Raw genomic sequence first — 19,397 nt, 5'->3', positions numbered from 1 at the left:
CACGAATTTAAATGTACAAGTGACAGTTGTTCGATTCTAAATTTATCCTTATTGTTATATATGTATAAATAGTTTACATGATGAGAAATCAAAATTATGCAATCGAAGTTTGTATTATATAGACTTGAATATATTATTTTGAATAAACAACCCATGCAACAAAACAAACATGACATACAAAAGACAACTTCATTTTGTAATCATCAATACTTTAAAATTGCCATTATGTAAGTGTATTGAGAGTATATAGATAATAACTTCCTGTTGTCTGTAAACCTACTCAACTATATCAGTCCTATTCAGGGCCGATAACTCTGTCGATAAATATTGGCGGGTATACAATGTTGAAATGTTTGCAATAACATATTTTTGTACACAAGTTAAAATTTCAATATTGATTCTTTTAATGCCTGGATTTTGCTTAAAGCCTTGAATTAAAAAATAATAAAAGACAAAAATGATATGCGATGAAGTCTCGTTTAATTTTCTATGAAATAAAAAAAAAATCTATTAAGTATAAAGTTTGAATTAGAGTATTGTTTATCAGTTATCGTGAAACATTGATAGTTGATTATTTTTTTCAAGCAAAAATCTACTTATCGAAGAATTTTTCATAATATTCATATTTTCGTAAAGTTCTTTATGATATATATTTCTTCGGTAGTGCACACGGGAAAGAGAATTATATATTTGTCCATTTTAGTATATCACTAAAACCAAACTCTGGAAATACATGTGTACACAGGATGTTAATGTCACATAATGGCTTTGGTTTACATTTGGATTCCTTTACATTAACTGAGAATTTGTTGTCATGTAACATTAGAACTTAAATCTGGTTAACGTGTTTGTAAATTGGTCATATTGGTCATATAAACTTTAAAGGGACATTAACTTTATTAAGTACAGAGCATTTATCTATTGTTGTGCATGGTTTTTTTACTCTCGAGACGAAAATATTTCTTTTATAAAAAGAATATATTACTTTTCTATAGAAAGATAAATTATACAGATAAAAAGGAAAACATCTTTAAGAAAATGAAAAATATTTTTTTTATAAATTTTAGTGGTAACAATTTTTTCAATTCACACTTGAAATAATTTATTTTTCATCAAGAAATTTAGTAATCAAACATATCAGAATATCAACGAAGTAAATAACAGAAACAGCACAAATTTTGCATGAAAAATACAAGATGTATGAAAATACATGCAAATCCCCAAAAAATCACTTTTTTAAATCGACGTGGGACGTAATTTCCCTCGATTTAAACGTTAAAAGTAGCCTGTTTTACTAGATATATGTGTTGATATTTTCAATATAGCTGCAAAGTATTACTTTTATCTTCGGAATTTGTGAATTTGATGTACAAGTAGACATGGATTCGCTAGAGTTACCATTGAGGTAACGGGGAAATAACGAGAAAAAGTACGATTTTTACGAATCTCCAGGGAGTAATTAAATCAAAAATAAAACTGTCAGGACCAACATTTTCGGTAGAATTATGTTCGAAGACCAAGGATATAGCTGGAAAAGTTACAAAACGGGTCAGGTTAATGAGAAAATTGAATTTTATTGAAGCACCTATGCATTTTATATCGGACAAAATGACACAAAATGGCGGCTCGCTACGTCACGAAAGTCACGTGATGTCTTACTTAGTTGGATATGAAGGAAGGTTATATATATCTTATCAGTGCATTCTTTTAAAAATTTCACTTTTATATGTCCTCATTATCTTAAAAAAAAATGCTTTCCACTCTGTTCATCAAACGCAAATGATCTCGACATTTTATTTGGAAATCATGCAATTTGAAACATATTTGTGGTAAATTTCTGATTAAAAATGATGCAAAAATGTATCATAACATAGAAATATTATATTTGATATTCTATATTGCTGGCTGTAACGTTTTATGGAGATTGAATTGGGTAATATCATTTGGAAAAAAATTATACAATTTCCTAAATGTCTAGGCAAACTTAATGAATACCTACCCTGAAAGATGACTAACGACAATACAAATTGAAAGAATAAAGATAATAGAATTTTCCTGCTGAATAATATCCATCTTTTCCAGTTGTCCTTTCGGAATTATTCAAGCTTTGTTTTTTTTATCATGTCAGCATTTATCTTTTTTTTTTGAAATAGTGCATTTTCATGTTTTTGTCGTATCTATGATTTCTTTGTACTTCACGGTACTTCCTTTATCAAATTAATTCAGATTGTAACTCTTGAAAAAAACATCCAGCTCGTACATTTTTCTACAATGTTTATTTCATTATATCATCTCAATTGTTAAATGAAATCCGATCATCCAACAATAGGGTCTGTGCTGAGTGTGCACTTTATTGACTAGAAGGAGTAGTAAAATAATCCAGTTTGATTGGACTAAGGGCTTGATCCAGATCTCTGCGTTAGATCATTTAAATCAGGGTCAAAATGTTGCTCAAACTTTACAATAGGCCTTTGTTGGCAGTGGCTGAAAGCTGTGTTTCTTACTTACTGACCCGTCACATTTTATACCAAACTGCTCATACTATACACTGCGAGATAAACATAATATTCTATATATCATTTACAATTTATTTGTTATGGACTTTTGCCATTTAATGCATCGTGTTGGGATTGAATGATACATTGATTCATCATCACTTGAGTCGAGTAAGTAAGTAGTAGTTTGGACACCATAGAACCTAGCTCAATCCACTACTTTACCTTGGAACGTGTTTTCCAATTTGATAGATGTTTTACGATCTTGCAGCATTTATGTGACAAAAACGAGACATAGCGTTCCCGGATACCGTTGTCGTCATCAACATTTACATGTTGCTTCAATGTGTGGTTGGTTTTTTTTTTCTTCAGATATCTGTATAAACTTTGACAAACAGTAATGGACAGAGGCTAATCTTCAAAATCAAGAAATTGCATCTTAGGGACAAGTTTAATTTTGTATTTTACTGAAAAATTGACTCAAATTTTACAATCAACATTGCGCTTTTACAATGACATCAGCAATCGCAGTGATCAATGGAACCCTTTACAAAATTCTAAATCTTATATACTACTTAAAGAGTTCATAGTGGTAAAGGCATACACAGAGTTCTAAAAAATACAGATTGGGTTACTAAATGCAAAGTTCAGTAGCAGACCTAGCACATTCTGGAAAACATTTAAGATTTGTTTCTTAAGAAGGGTGGAAATTCAAATGTCTAATATATGGTTTTGAATTAAAGGAGAAGAACACAATTGGTTTGAGCAACAACAAAAATCTATGATAATATGGTATCCAAGAACTTACGAAGTTTGACCGTTTTACCTAGATCTTCCATGTAATTATACTAGGAAATCAAATACATAAGAAAAAGCATGAGTATTTTATTTAATAGAACATTGTGTATAAAGATTGCATTATAAATTTAAATGTAAACAATTGCTGGATTTCTGGAAATAAAATATAACAGAACTGAATATGTATACTTGAACTATGATTAAAATAATTACACATGCATATTCAATATTTAATGAAAGTACTCAAATTGAAATACTGCATTTATTTCAATTCAATTACTAACATAATAGTGTTTTCTAATGTATCAATCAGGTAAATGGCCATATTTATTTTCAGCACTTGAAATAAGCCTGTCGTAATAATTTTTAGTGAATAGTTGTAATGAATAATTTGTAATTTTAATTTTACATAAAAAAGATTGTAAACAAGACAATTGCTGGATTTCTGGAAATAAAATATAACAGAACTGAATATAAAATTGAGAATGGAAATGGGGAATGTGTCAAAAACCCGACCAAAGAGCAGAAAACAGCCGAAGGCCACCAATGGGTCTTCAAAACAGCAAGAAAATCCCGCACCCGGAGGCGTGCTTCAGCTGGCCCCTAAACAAAAATATGTACTAGTTCAGTGATAATGGACGTCATTCTAAACTCCGAAATATATAATGTATACTTGAACTATCATTAAAATCATTACACATGCATATTCAATATTTAATGAAAGTATAAATCAGGTAAATGACCATAATTTATTATCATCACTTGAAATAAACCTGTCGTAATAATTTTTAGTGAATAGTTGTAATGCATAATTTGTAATTTTAATTTTACATTAAAAAATATATTTACTATTATTCAACAAACATCATCATCAACAAAACTGAAGAAATATTGGATCTCTAAAATGAACATCAAATTTCTATTTTTTCATGACTAAAATTAACTAATATGCATGAAAAAACTGTCATTATACAGGATTATGAAGTTAATGAATTACAATTCCCAAATTTACTTATCTTTCTTTTATTCTAAAAAGTATCTATCATTTTCATTCTTGCCAGCAATTTTTTCAACTAGAATTCAAGGATTTGGCTCTCCACATAAGCAGTGAATATTTTTAGTGCCTGCAAGGAATGATTCCTTGATTCTTAAGTATACTTAATTGTCTTGAGAAGTTAGTTTCTCTTTGCATTCCTAGGAAAATTAGCTAGAGTCCAACCCATTTCTCATAGGAGATAATTTGTGAATAAAAAAAGATATGCACTGAGCGAAATAAAAACACTATAAGGACTAAGGACTATGAAAAAGATTTGATTTTTACATTGAATGTTATATTTCTGTAAAGTGATCATATATCAACATTTAATGACAGCAAAGAGTACAACAATATATCATGGTATACCCTTAACTTGACTGATCCCCTTTTTCCAAAATTTTCAAACCACCCTATTATATAGTTTACCCTTGTCCCCTTATTTATCCCTTCTTTCAGTTTTACATAGTTCTTTCACAACTGTCGAAATAATATCTATGTTAAAAGCAACAAAGCTCACATTTATCTTTATTTCTTGTATATAGTTTTTTGTGTAAGTAATGTTCATTTATCACAATGATTACCACAGTTAGAATAGTTAGAATAGAATATTTTGATTCACATAGCAAATATACAATATGTTTATATACATTATCTACAATAATATCACATTCTGTTGAGCAACCTTCAACTCATAAGAAGTAATCTTAAACTTTATACTTCTTTGGTAGTAATCTTCAACTCTATACTTCTTTGGAAGTAATCTAAATACCTAAACTTCTTTACAAAAAATCATAACAAATAATTGAAATACATCACTAAGTCAGCCATTCAATTCATTCAATCATTGTTTACTCTAAGATACTGGTCTACTAAAGCTCTAAAAGCCATACCTAGATTTATGAATGTTGTTGAAACGTGGAAAAATGCTTTATTTCAGAATAATACATAATTAATATCAGGTATTAATATTCTCATTGATTTTAATGTTATGACATTTTAAGACAGGGAGTTAATAAAATATTAATTTTTAACTCAATTAAAAGTAATGATTTTAATACTGTATAGACAGACTTTTCGTCTGATAAAGAATCTAATTTTTCATTCACTACATTAAAACCAATACTGACACAAACTAAAATGCCAAATTGTTGAATTGATGCACTGGCTTAGCACTAATTTGGCTGGTACCGTTTAGGCTGTTCAACTTTCGGGGCTTTCCCATAGCATGCATCATTCAAAAGTAAGGATTCATGATCACGTGTTATAAGAAAAATTCTTTTAACAAATGTAATGCCAGCTTGATGGAAAATACTCTTAATTTTTTTTTTCTGTAGAGAGAATTGGAGGCCAAAATGTAAATGTGACAAAGCGTCCAGAATTTATTAAGAGACCACTTCTATTGCACATCAAAATATTTAATCAAGAAATAGAAGCCCTGTTTTATTTTAATATCATAAATGCATGATTAATGGTACAGATAAAGACTTAATTACACTTTCAAAGATTGTTTGCAATCATCTACACACATTGGTATAATCATAAAGTCTTTTTACTAAGGATGGATGTGTCTTTATAGAATATAAAATTTTATACAATGACAATTGATTTAATTTGCAGATTTGCATCAAAATACACCTCAATTATTTTTACTTTTCTTTCATTAAAATTTCTTGAACTAATCACGTTTATTTACATATCAACTGTCACTTGTTTGCATGATATTCATAAATTCAGAGTTGTGGCTTTAGTAAGTGATTAAAGCTATAAGAAGATCCCACCAGTGGCTTAACATGTGGAACCAAGAATCACAGCACACACTAAAACTTCTATTATTGATTAGGGTGTTGAAATAGTAAAATGAAAAATTATGTTCGAAAATAATTTTGTTAAAATTGATAAAAATCTATACACTAAGTTTAGTTGGTCTATATAGACATTTTTATTGATTGATATTTCCTCACCAACTGACGCTTTTTCAAAGTATAAATAAACCCAAGCTACTATAAAATGCAACATTTAACAAAATCCTAATTGCACAATGATATATGAGGTATTTGGAATATTGAAGCTTTAAGCAATTTTTTTCAAACACTTTATCTTGACAACATACTACATTAACTTTTTGTTAGATAATTTAGTAAGCTCAGATCATTTTGATTTCATTAAATATTCATAGGCTGATAGTTTTATTTGAAGGCTTAAACTACAGAAATCTTGTTATATGATATGAATGTATTTATAGTTTATACTCTCGAAAGACAAAAACGTTTAAATATATAGTATCAACAACTTGTACTTGGAAAAAATGGAAAATTACAACATATGCAATTTATTGGCAGCTTCTTTATAAACACTTCTAACTAGCCATTTCATCTATCCAAGTCTTTCAACAATTAAATTATATTGCTTTGTCTGATTATCTTCACCAATATCCTCTCCACCATATTGAATCATGTTAAAACAGCTACACTCCATGTCCACCTGACAACTGGATTACCTGAGCATGCTTAGCACCATCAATTATGATTGGAAATTATGTCACTTCCTTTAACTTTTCCCTGAAATTAAAATCATTTTCAAACATCATAAAATCATTCAAACTTCCATAAAATTAAAAAGTGAGTTACAGTAACTTTTCTGTACTACACAATTTGAGAAGAATTTCACTCAACTTTTATTCCAAATAAAACAAAATTAAAACAAAAACTGTTACTTTGATAGTAAAATGGAAATGTTGAAATTATAATAGCAATACTTAAACACGTAAGTTATGCAATTTATTCAAAGTCAATGAACCATGACTAAAGATACAGGCCCATATTTTGAAGTTGACCTTTATTGAATCTATTTTTGAAGATACTAAAAACAAATCGACATATAAAAGTTAAAAAATGACAAGTAAAATGCATCAATCAATGGTCATTTGAAAATAAACATTAGTATTAGAAAACACTACATGTACTAGGTTGTGTTGGATTTTGAAAATCTGTCTGAAGACATAAGAATAATGGACATTTTATGCATAGTGTGACTAATGAAAAGTGCCTTCCCATCTTAGACATTTATTTCTTAAAAAGGCATACGTAAACTGTTCTTCTCAATTTGTTGACACACTGCTTTTTTTCAGATATTGAATATTTCATCAGTCAGAAAGTTGGTGAAGACATACAAGAGGAAACAATGAGTGTAGACTCAAAAACCATTGAACAGGGACATAATATATACATTAGATCAGACCATCAATCAGAAACACCAATACGTTCATCAATCAAACCATTGTAAGTACGACACCACGCAAGAAGATATGGTATGATTGGTAATGAGACAACATTCCACTAGATACCAAATGATGTAGAAGTAAGCAAAGATAGGTCACTCTACAGTCTTCATCAATGAGTAAAACCCACACACCACAGCAAGCTATAAAATGCCCTGAAAATGAGAAAAATGAGGGCCTGATTTATGTACAATTAATAAATCAATGAACAAAAACAAAATACTGCAACAAACGACAACCCCTAAATTACAAAAAAAATCAGTTGAAAACGGCTTGACTCATCAGATACATACAAACCACAAAAACAACTACATAAACAATAAAGACACAAAGAACAAATCTGAGACTACTCACAGTAACTGCAAGCTAGTTCAAAGCTAACTAACCAAAAAATTATGTATCTAGGACTTAAAATATCAGCCAGTATACACGTCCAATGAATTATCGTATTAAGACGTGTATAGTACACACTCTTTTTTACCAACAATGTAGTTCTAGAGAGGAACACAACTATAACAAGTATACACAACTATATACGGTTTTTGATTTAAAAAAAACTTTTTTCTTTTTTTTTTTTTAACATCGTTTGCTATCTTCATTATTGTATATATTCAAGACGTTTTTAATATGTAATTTTTTCAATAACGTTTTTTTCCTTCATTATTGAATATTCAAAGTACTGGTGTGACATCCGGCATGAGTGAGCTTAAAATGAAATTAAGGATTAAGTATGGGTTGCAATCATGTCAACTCTTGACAGGTGTTCAATATAATAACCTCAGGCAGTGCTCTAAATCAACATATCAATGAAAAGAAAATATCGGATTAAAGAGTTTATAAATTTTAATAACTGCTAATCAATTTAGAAAAATGTTTGAGGTTTAATTTCTTTTCTTCCATAACATTCCAATTATTTCTGTTATTTGAACAGTGCATCAACTTGGACAAGCTTAGACAAACATTGATTTCAAATGGATATTTAATTTATAACTTTACTTTTATAAAATTAATAAATGTTAATTACATGATAAAAACTGTACCATTTTATTGTTTATTACTTTAAAATTATTTATTTCACAATTTGATTGAACAATCAATATTAAATATTATTTCTATCTTTCAATATACTTTTATAAAATTTATAAATGTTATTTACATAATGAAAGCACTACCATTTTATTTTTTATGACTTTATACAATTATTTAATTAAACAATTTGATTGAACAATCATCATATATTATTTTTATCTTTCAATAGACTTAATTGAAGATTAAATACATGATTTAATTGTTTCCTATTTAAGATTTTTTTTAACAGTGAACTAGACTTTTTAAAATTATTGTTTTTACTTTTTTTTTATTAAAAAATAAAAAAATAAATAAAAAAAATCTCACGATTTTGGAGGGAGGAATAGGGTTGCGTATTATACATATCTGCGTACTATACACGGCTAAATACGGTAAGTGTTAAGATGTCACAAACTGTCTGGAAAAGCTTGATTTTGTGCAATTCCAAAATATAAGTATCAACAGAATATAGGACCATAAGTGTTCATAGCTGTATAGCAATAATAATAAGTTATTTTTTAATTTATTGATAACAAAATCAATGTGTGTACTGATAAAAACAATTCAAAATTTATGTCATGTTGAGTGTCTACAGAAAGATAACATTGATTTACTTTGTAACTGTAACAGAAATACTTCGAAAATAGCTAATACTTGTCTGTCAATGGACTTCTGAGCTAAATACATGATATTGTCATAAAAATAGCTAAATGGAGCAATAATTGTTCTATCAGGTTCAAGTTGGGTAAATCAAAATGGTGTGCAGCAAAAAAAAAATGTTGTTGATGATTGAATGAAAAAATACAACAGCGACACTGTACCACATTGAATTCAGAATTTAGACCTCAGTGATTATTTTAATAACAATTTTACAATGTATTGCATCATCACTGACATGAGGATGTTGTGTAATCACTCAATAACCAACTCACAAACTTTTTACTGAAATCAAAATTTTCAAAATTTTTGAACTTCATTGTGAACTTACTGCTAACTGAAACCATACTTAAATCAACAGAACTATGGTTCAGAGTTGAATTCAGAGTTTAGTTCAGAATTAAGTAATGTCTCAGCCAAATGAACCAATCAAATCAGAGAGTGCAGTACATACTTTGACAGAAGATGAAGATGAGGAGTAATTTGGATCATATTCTCATTTCAGTGTTCATGAAGATATGTTAAAGGTAACTAATTATAAATGCTGACGGTATATCATGTATATATCAGGGGGAAATCTAAACACTGCAAAATTTTTTGACCACAGCAACAAAAGGAGTAAGTTAGATCAGGGCATAAAATGGCCCCTATTTCTAGATCCAATTTCAAATTAAGATTTGTTGACCAATATAACAATGAGGCATAGCCAATACAATGAATATATAGGAAATATGTCTTTTTGTTGAAAATTTACGTACTTGTATTCTATTCAGGAGGTCACAAATAGCACTCATTTTGATTTTCAACGAAAATTCAATGCAAACAATCAAAGGAGTTAGCCCAGTAAGACCTCTTTTTGGCCCCAAAATATACAAATTTGTTGAAATGTAATTTTTAAGCTACTAAATTGGAAAGTAGAATACTTTAGTTCCATAAATATGGGCTGTTTTTGACCATACAATGTACATGCATCAGGTACTAGCATCATACATTCATGCAAAATTACTGAAATCTTCACAATTTTAGCATTTGTGCTAATTTTAAGAAGGTTTTTGTCTGAAATGGAAGTGGCCGCTTTTGTGTTCAATCTTAATATTTAAATATATGTTGTATTCAATGATAACACATAACATATAAAAAGGTTGAGACTGAACACGAATGCGGTCACTTTTTAGACAAAAACCATCTGAAAAGTGACATTTTATGGCATATTGATAGATTTTTCATATTTAAGCTTGAATTTGAACGTATTTAATGACCCAATCAGTTCAAATCTTTTACAAAAACTAATTGAATCGACTAAAGTAGAAACTTAAGTGTTTAAAGAACGTCAAAAATCTTTCATCAGATGTACTTCGAATTTGAGGCCAAAACTAGTCCCTTCCATTCATTTTTTTGGGCAGAAAACATAGAGCGCATGCGAAGTAAAAAAAAATCTTATCACATAATGTTAGTTATAACATTCTACATATCTGACTAAAATATTTATTTTGTTGACGCCTGCGCTCTATGTTTTCTAGGCTTTAATTTGGTTGAAAACCGAACAATTTTGTCTAATTTCGCATAAATCTCTATTTTTGGCCTTTTTGGGATGTTAAAATCAATGCTTTTATTAAAACTTGGACAAACCAGTTCTATTTAACTTTCTCACATATCTTTAAGTCAACTCAAAACATTTTTCATCTTGAAACATTGACCTTAATAATCGGGGTAAAATATGGCCCATACCGAACTTACTCCTTTGATACCAAACAATGTTCATTGTGTTACATTCAAAGTCAAAAACAATGGTTTCAGGTATTCTGAAAATTCATCAGCTATTTCACAAGCAGTGTCAATTTGTGTCTACAACTACAGTATCTTATAGTATATACCACTGTAGGGAATCCTTATTGTGTAGCACTAAAGCTCAAGTTTTACTGTAAATGAAGAAGAAAAGTAGAACTTTTACACATTCTTTATGCAAGAAACTCTATCTTCTTTTGATGAATTAGATTTCTGTTGATTTATATAATCTTATTATCATAGATGCATTTGAATAAATTAGAATTAATGAATTCTGGGTAATACTTTAAAAATCTTATCAAAAAATTAAGCTTGGTAAATAAGTCCTACACAATGAATATTTAAACAAAGATGTAATGTTTTAATTTTATGTTCTAAGAATGAAATTATCCATGGCCACAATCCTTAAGATTTTGGAACAGTGGACTGATTAGGATAAGTAAATGACTTATTTTATTTTCACAAGTGTCAAAGTTGGACTACATTAATTCATTTCTTTTTTTTTTTAAAGCAATTGAAGAATTTTGATATCTACAACACCAATAAATAAATTCTCACAATTTAACATGCGTTTTAAAATAGCTTCTTACAGCTAACAAGGAGAATACTATATTGATAGTTACCATATTCTTTGATAAAAATCAATATTAATCTATCACATCCTTGATTTAATGAATAATGGAGATTGTTAGAGTGATTTTAAAAAATGTTTCATATTAATTGTCATACATGTAGCAATAATGAATCGACCGGAGAATTTTACTTTTATTGCAAGATAAAGTCCGAACAGAAAGTTATCGTAATTTTATGTACCAAAATAAATATCTGTTCAAAGATAAGGTTGTCCAGGATGTCGGTTGTGGAACTGGTATTCTGTCAATGTTTGCTGTATCTGCTGTAGCTAAATTTGTGATAGCTGTTGACCAATCAGATATTGTTTACCAAGCCATGGATATTGTCAGGTAAGGTTTCCAACAGATAATGTGTAATATTTGCTGTGTTTACTAGACTTTATGAAATTAATTCTAGCCTTTTTCTGCTCTAGCTCTTTGTTAAGATACAAAATCGCCAAGAATTTTTAATAAAGTAACATATAACCATAGAAACTCCTCAAATGCAAATAAACATGATTAAACCATAACATCTTCTTTAACAAATACTGTTGAATAGTTCATTTTTAGGTGGTTTTTGCATATTATGCATACATGTATTTTGTTTAACACTTGAATTTGTGGTTAACCTTTATCATTGAAATCCACATAAATTACTATTCCAAGAATACTAATGAACCCACAGTTATTTCATTTTTTTATAAAGATTAATTTAATTTTCAAGCATAGTTATATGAATTAAAGGAGACTGTGGGGTATTCATCAATAAGAGACAGCAACCCAACATCAAAATATACCAGAAAACTATTTAAAAGAGAGGCGAAAGATACCAAAGGGACATTCAAACTCATAAGATGAAAATGAGATGAGTTTTCTCGTTGAATTGTTTTACATTGTCATTGCGGGGCCTTTTATAGCTGACTGTGCGGTACGGGCTTTGCTCATTGTTGAAGGCCGTACTGTGACCTATAGTTGTTAATTTCTGGGTCATTTGGTCTTTTGTGGAGAGTTGTCTCATTGACAATCATACCACATCTTCTTTATTATATTGACAACGCCATGGCAAAAAAAGGAAAAAGACTGAAAGACAACTACAGTATACAAAACACAACATAGAAAACTAAGGACTGAGCAACACAAACCCCACCAAAAGCCAAGGGTATTCTCAAGTGCTCCACAATAGTAACCAGATCCCATGTGGCACCTGTCGTGTTGCTCATGTAAGTACAAACTGGGTGATAAGTCTAATTTGGTAGGTCACATTTTGGGAAATGGATGACAGGATTGTGGTTACGACAATTAGAACATAGCCCTCGTCATCTGTGAAACAGATATTCCATACCAACTCATGATGGTGTCTGTAAAATATTCAAAGGAATGATTTCATCTTCACCACATTTAGCTCTTTGTTTAATAGTTTTATGAGCAGCAAATGGTCAATACTCAGCAAAACAAATGTCTACACAATTGGCCAAGCTCTACGTACTCAAGAGTCAAGACATTTTATAGAGAATTTTAACACGACCTACCCGACCTACCAAAGATTGACATCAACACCTAATTAGTGGAGAAAAACATGAATATGTAAATAAGGACAAGCTTTCTGACTTCAGACAGACACATTGACAATTGAAAGGAAAAATCAATTTATCACCAAACTTGTACAAATTAAAAAAGGCAAATATACATATAAAAGCTTTTAAAATCTATCTTCAAATACCTAATAAATCAAAATTTTTGAAAAATGATAATAAAATAACCAAGGTCATTTTGTTTGTATTTTGGTTATTCTTGTCATTGGGTTGCTGTCTCATTGACGTAAACCCAACATCTTTCATTTTATTCTTATCTACAATTCATTAGCAAAAATAAATCTGTGCAACACGATCAATTAGAAGATTTTTGCCCTTTTTTCAGGGAAAATAATCTTCAGGACAAGATAACCATATTAAAAGGCAGAATTGAGGAAGTTAAACTTCCTGTAGAAGAAGTAGACATTATAATATCAGAATGGATGGGATATTTCTTACTGTTTGGATCCATGTTAGATTATGCACTGTATGCCAGAGACAAATATCTGAAAGCTGATGGATCAGGTAATTATATTGTTAAAGAAGATACAAAAATATGTTGAAACACAATTTTCAATATGAAATGAAAAGAAAAAGAATAAAAATGCTGAAACTAAGACCAGTCCCAAAATGTAGGAGTGTTTCTTTACATGAGGTCTTTATTCCTTTGATTTTTAGAGTTTTGGTTTCTTTTTGACAACATTTATATTCTTTACTACTTTTGAATATCCTTCAACTCTGATATGAATAAACGTAGATGTAGGGTAAATGTCAATAAGGCAGCAACCAAACAACACAAAAACCCAAAATACATCTTTTGTTTAATCTTGTAAGCATTAAAACACAACCAACAGTTTTATCTTACAAAAGTTGGAATGGTAGATTACAGCCTTTAATTTAAGACAAAACAGGCTAGGAACAAGAAATTAACTGTCAGACACATCTATTAAATCTGAACGAAAAATACAGCTCTTAAGAGAATCCATCTAGCCAACTCTCTATATGTATCTATCTTGTTAAAAAAAATTACAGTTAGAATCAATTGTATAATTGCTAGTCTGTACCAGTTTTAGTATAATATTCCCTGAGGCCTAAACAAATAATACCCATGTTTCTGCAAGATGGAAAAAATAGCTTTAGGTGGGCAAATAATTTTATTTTCAAAAAAAATTCATGTTATTTGTTAGGCCTTCTAAAAGAATAGACATTAAAAACAAACAATACATTTTGAATGGTCTAATCTTGGACAAATGTCACTTATTATTTCATATTTATTCTGTGAAATTTTTTGTTTTACAACAGTTTATCATAGATAAATGTAACATCCAGTTGGTAGCTATTGACAACAAAGACCTCCACTATAAATACATGGCATTCTGGGAAGATGTGTATGGTTTTAAAATGAGCTATAAGCAATCTGATGTTGTTAAAGAATCCAGTGTTAATATTGTGAAACCAGATAAAATTATTTTTAAAACAGCTATTATTCAGGTGATTTTGAAACTTTAACAGTCCATATTGTTTATTCAAACACAAAATTTGGTTATTTTCATTGTGAATTGTTTCATCCTCCAGTGATCAAGATTTATTGATGACATTCTAATGTTGTCTTATATGGTTATAATTTTGCTTCTGTGTTGTCTGGGCTCAAACAGCAAAAGATATGTTGAAGAATTGTATCAAAATGATTCATTTGATTTTAAGGATGTTGGTAGCTCATATTTTCAATTTTTTCTTTATCTTTTGTTTTGCCGTTGACCTTTCCATGTGTAGTGTATGACATTTTCCATCTGCCAACCCCAATATTCCTTAATACTTAACCTGAACTTAGACCTCATTAGAGCTTCTGTGGATTATAAATATAAAACTTTCTTTAAATATAAACATAAGTAGATGTGGTATGATTGCTGATGAGACAACTATCCACCAAAGTGGATGTAAGCAATTATAGGCAACCGTACATCCTTCCACAATGAAAAAAAAAACAATACCGTGACCAAATGACAATTATTCCACTGCTGTCTATGGTCTTTTTGATCATATTTGGTAAATAAAATGTCACAAGAAGTTACTGACAATGTTGATTTAGGTTCTGTTACAAGGGTCAGAAAACTTTCATATTTGTCATACAAGACCTAATCTAAAAGGCCAATGGCGAAGTAATTCTGTCAATTTGACATAGGAATTTTATGCTATGTGCTTGTTTATTATGCCCTCCAGACCAAAAGGGTTAGGATTGATATGACATACATTTCAACTACTACATTTTCTCTTAGTTTTAAAGTCATATGATACTTCAAATCAACACAGCACAGGTGCGAGGGAAAACTGTAAATGAAAAGGTAATCAAACGTGGAATAAGTCAGATAGTGTTAATTGATTCTGAAAGAACAAAAATGATTAACAAATAAAAACGCGTGGAAAATACTAAAAAATGTAAATATCGCCTGTCTATCGTAATTTTTCACGTTCCCCGCATGATTCTGTGTTGATTATTTATTATGGTTATGTTCTGTAAAACTTTGGCAATAAAACATAAAAGTTATTTAGCAGGGAAAGTTTTCACTGAATGAAATATTTTTTGTCGATTTTATGTTTTGGATTTTTATAAATATAAAACAATTGTGCATAGAGGACTAAGTTTAGTATATATACTGGTACATACATTAGTTCAAAAATTTCCTTAACATTATAATTTTAAAAAAACAATTTGATATGACTTTAATGTTGGGTTGTTGTCTCTTTTTCTTTTCACAAAATCTCCTTTAAATTCTTATACATATTCAATATTAGAAAGAAGGATTTTAAGAATTTTTTTTTGCAGGAATTTGACTGCTGCATTTGTAGAATTTGTGATTTACAGTTCAAACAAGACTTTCAGTTGTCATTGACAATAAAAGAGGAAATATTTGCTGTCATTGGTTATTTCGATATTCACTTTAATAAAAATTGTGGTAAAACGTAAGTAATTAAATGGTAAATTTATACTTAATAAGTTCATAGTTCAATGAACTCTGCTTAAACTGTCCATAATTGAACTGGAAAATTGTGTGCACTTTCAGAACAAATTCTATCAATATACTGAAGGTTCACAGATTATTGTGTGCATTCTTTAGTGCAATTTTTAAAGATTGAACCAAAATTTGAGATAAATTCTTGCGATTTCAGGAAAAGCTTCATACAGATATCAGAATGCAAGTTTTTATTTTTTGCGCTACTCACCCAGTTGCATTATTCACATGAATAAAAACCTCGGCATTATGTCTGAAGTTACAGTGACAAATTCTTTCAAATAAAACAATAGGAACAAATTTCTGCTTTTTTAACCTTATAATAACAATGACTCATGATCTTCACAAATGAAAGGAAACTTAGATTTCAACCATTTTAGTAAGGTTGAAATAGAAACATTAAAACCCAAGCCCCATGCTGGATGCATGTAATGCTGTTTGCATGTTTAACCCTTGAAACAACTCTTTAGGGTCTGTATTTGGTCTGTTGCAAGGCAAAATTTCTATCCCTGTCTTATGCACTTTTATTTTTCTGGGGGCAGTCCTAATTTGCCTCTCTACAGCCTTGTCCACATACATTGCAGAACCTACATAATGTTAATTTGTTATTTTCCTAAATATGCATTATATTATTTGCCATTTGTCATTAAACCAGCAGCAATCAATCAACCCCTTTAAAAGAAATAGTTCACATAAGCATTAACTTACTAAATGCCGTCAGAGTTAAATTAGATATGACTTACAGGGATGTGATATGGCCTCAACCATCTCTTATTAACAGGATCTGCTTACCATTCCGTAGCACCTGAGATCACCCATGTTGTTGGTGGGGTTCATGTTGCCCAGTCTCTAGTTTTCTATGTTGTTGTTTGTCTTTTGTTGTTTTTATAGGCCCGTTTACGGAACGTATTATGGTATACCGTTGTCCGTCCGTCCGTCCGTCCAACCGCCGGTCTGTCCGTCCGTCGTCAACATGTCGGACAATAACTCAAAAACGCTTTAACCAGTTTGCATGAAACTTTGATGAATTGTTTATATCTATTGACATGAGCTCCCTTTCAATTTTTATAAGTTTTAGATTTTAAATTTCCCAGTTAGGTGGTTTTATTTATTAAAAAAAAGGGTGATTTTCTATTTTTCGGACAAAAACTCAAAAACACTCTCACCAATTTGCAAGAAACATTGGTAAATTGTTTATATCTATTGACATGAGCTCCCTTTCGATTTTTATGAATTTTAGGTTTTACTTTTCGGAGTTATGGGGTTTTATTTATTAAAAAAAAGGTGATTTTCCAGTTTTCGGACAATAACTCAAAAATGCTTCCAGCAGTTTTCATGAAACTTTGATGAATTGTGGATATCTATTGACGTAAGCTCCCTTATATATATAAATTTTAGATTTTACGTTTCCGAGTGATTTTCCAATTTTCGGACAATATCTTTAAAGTGCTTTGGGGAGTTTTCATGAAACTTTGGTGACTGGTTTATATCTATTAAGATAACCCCCCTTTAGTTTTTCATAAATTTCTGATATGACATTGAGAAGTTATTGAACTTTATTCTTTTAAAAAGCGACGGGCGTATCAAATGCTCATGGCGCAGCTGTTTATTCATTTTTTGCCATGGCATTGTTAGTTTGTTTTCAACTTACGAGTTTGACAGTCCTTTAGTATCTACTGCATCTCTTTTAGTATTATTCAAAGATGGATTGGTATAGTTTTGAAACTTGTTATGTCGTGTTTATGTTGAGTAAATTTGTTTTTTAAAATATGCTGAGTAAAATGTTTTTGAAAAGTATGGAAAAGGAGACAACTGTTTGTTCATTAAAACAGTATTATGATATCAGGATCTCTATCATATACAGGTGTTGTTTTCTATTGGACCTAGAGACACAGCAACCCGTTGGAAACAGACTGTATTCCTGTTAGAAAAATTTATGCCTGTACAGAAAGGTAAGTTTATAAGTGTGTTTGCGGTAGGAATTCGTTTTAGTTCAAATGATGACAGCACATTGTGACCTTTCAGTGTCTACATGGTTCACTTTATTGGATAAAAAGTTTTATCTGTGATAAAATTCCATTCTACCAATAGATAACTATCAAATTAGTTAATTTCCAAATGCCACAATCCTTATATCATTGAAACTTCTTTATATATGTATAAACTATTGATTGCTGACGCTAACCAAGGAAAAAAACAACAGAACATACAACAATGGAATTATTGAGTCTTACAATTGGACTTTAGTGGCTAAGACTGTAATCTAGTAACGATGATCTTAGATTAGATAATACAAATATTTAGCCGAATATTTGAATGTAGTGTATTTGCATTTTCTTTTCTCACCTCTGAATGCTACTTACTTCATTGTAATGGTTAAATTTTACATTACTTTCAGGTGAAATAGTGAACGGCAGTGTACTGCAGGAAGAATAGGAAAGATCCAAGATCATTACTGATAACACTCAGTATACACAGACTTATCTCATGCAATAAAAAGAAAATAGATTAAATACCCTTTTTATCATTAGCAATATACTATTTCATACATTTATGTTACAATTAATGAGAAACAGTTGTCTTGAGAATGCAGAGTACCAATGTAAGTTGATTTATTTTCTTGTGTTGTTTAAGTGCTGTCCCATTTAAGTATTGTATCTACCTCCCTTTGTCTGACAACTGCTGTGTTTTATCTGAGAGTATTTGAAAAAAAATTGTACATGTTGTCAAATTGAATCATTAGGTCACTTATCAATTACTTTGGAAGCATATGTTTATTAAAAGTTGGCTCATCTGGGACTTTGCAACATGAGGCTCAGTTTTTGTAAACTATTTCTATCTCCTTAGAACCCACAATATACAATGTGATAAAGGTTTAATATGTTTCATTTGTTTTGATTTACAAGAAGCAGTGCTATTCTAATTATTTGATTCCCAAATTTAGTTCTATGAAATTACAAGGCCATATTTAACTTCAAACAAATGATACTAGTAATTTGGAGATCCACTACAGACTTTTGTCATTCTGTGCTGTTTGGGTGCCAACATGGATATAATAAAAATGTCAAGCAATTTAACATCACATTGA

At 30.0% G+C, this 19,397-nt stretch overlaps 1 protein-coding gene across 1 annotated transcript; it reads left to right on the top strand.

Annotated features, from left to right (window-relative positions):
* Positions 1-9,738: 9,738 nt before the first annotated feature.
* Positions 9,739-18,821, top strand: LOC127724959 (protein arginine N-methyltransferase 3-like). The gene is given in 7 exon segments (XM_052231960.1): positions 9,739-9,856; positions 11,889-12,078; positions 13,645-13,823; positions 14,611-14,789; positions 16,123-16,263; positions 18,174-18,275; positions 18,708-18,821. Coding segments are annotated over 7 exon segments (1,023 nt in total).
* Positions 18,822-19,397: the final 576 nt, after the last annotated feature.

Source organism: Mytilus californianus, unplaced genomic scaffold (assembly GCF_021869535.1).
Source record: "Mytilus californianus isolate M0D057914Y unplaced genomic scaffold, xbMytCali1.0.p SCAF_14, whole genome shotgun sequence".
In the NCBI taxonomy this organism is placed as follows: Eukaryota; Metazoa; Mollusca; class Bivalvia; order Mytilida; family Mytilidae; genus Mytilus; species Mytilus californianus.
Note: the sequence above shows the minus strand (reverse complement) of the source record. Positions and strands in the feature narration are given on the sequence as shown.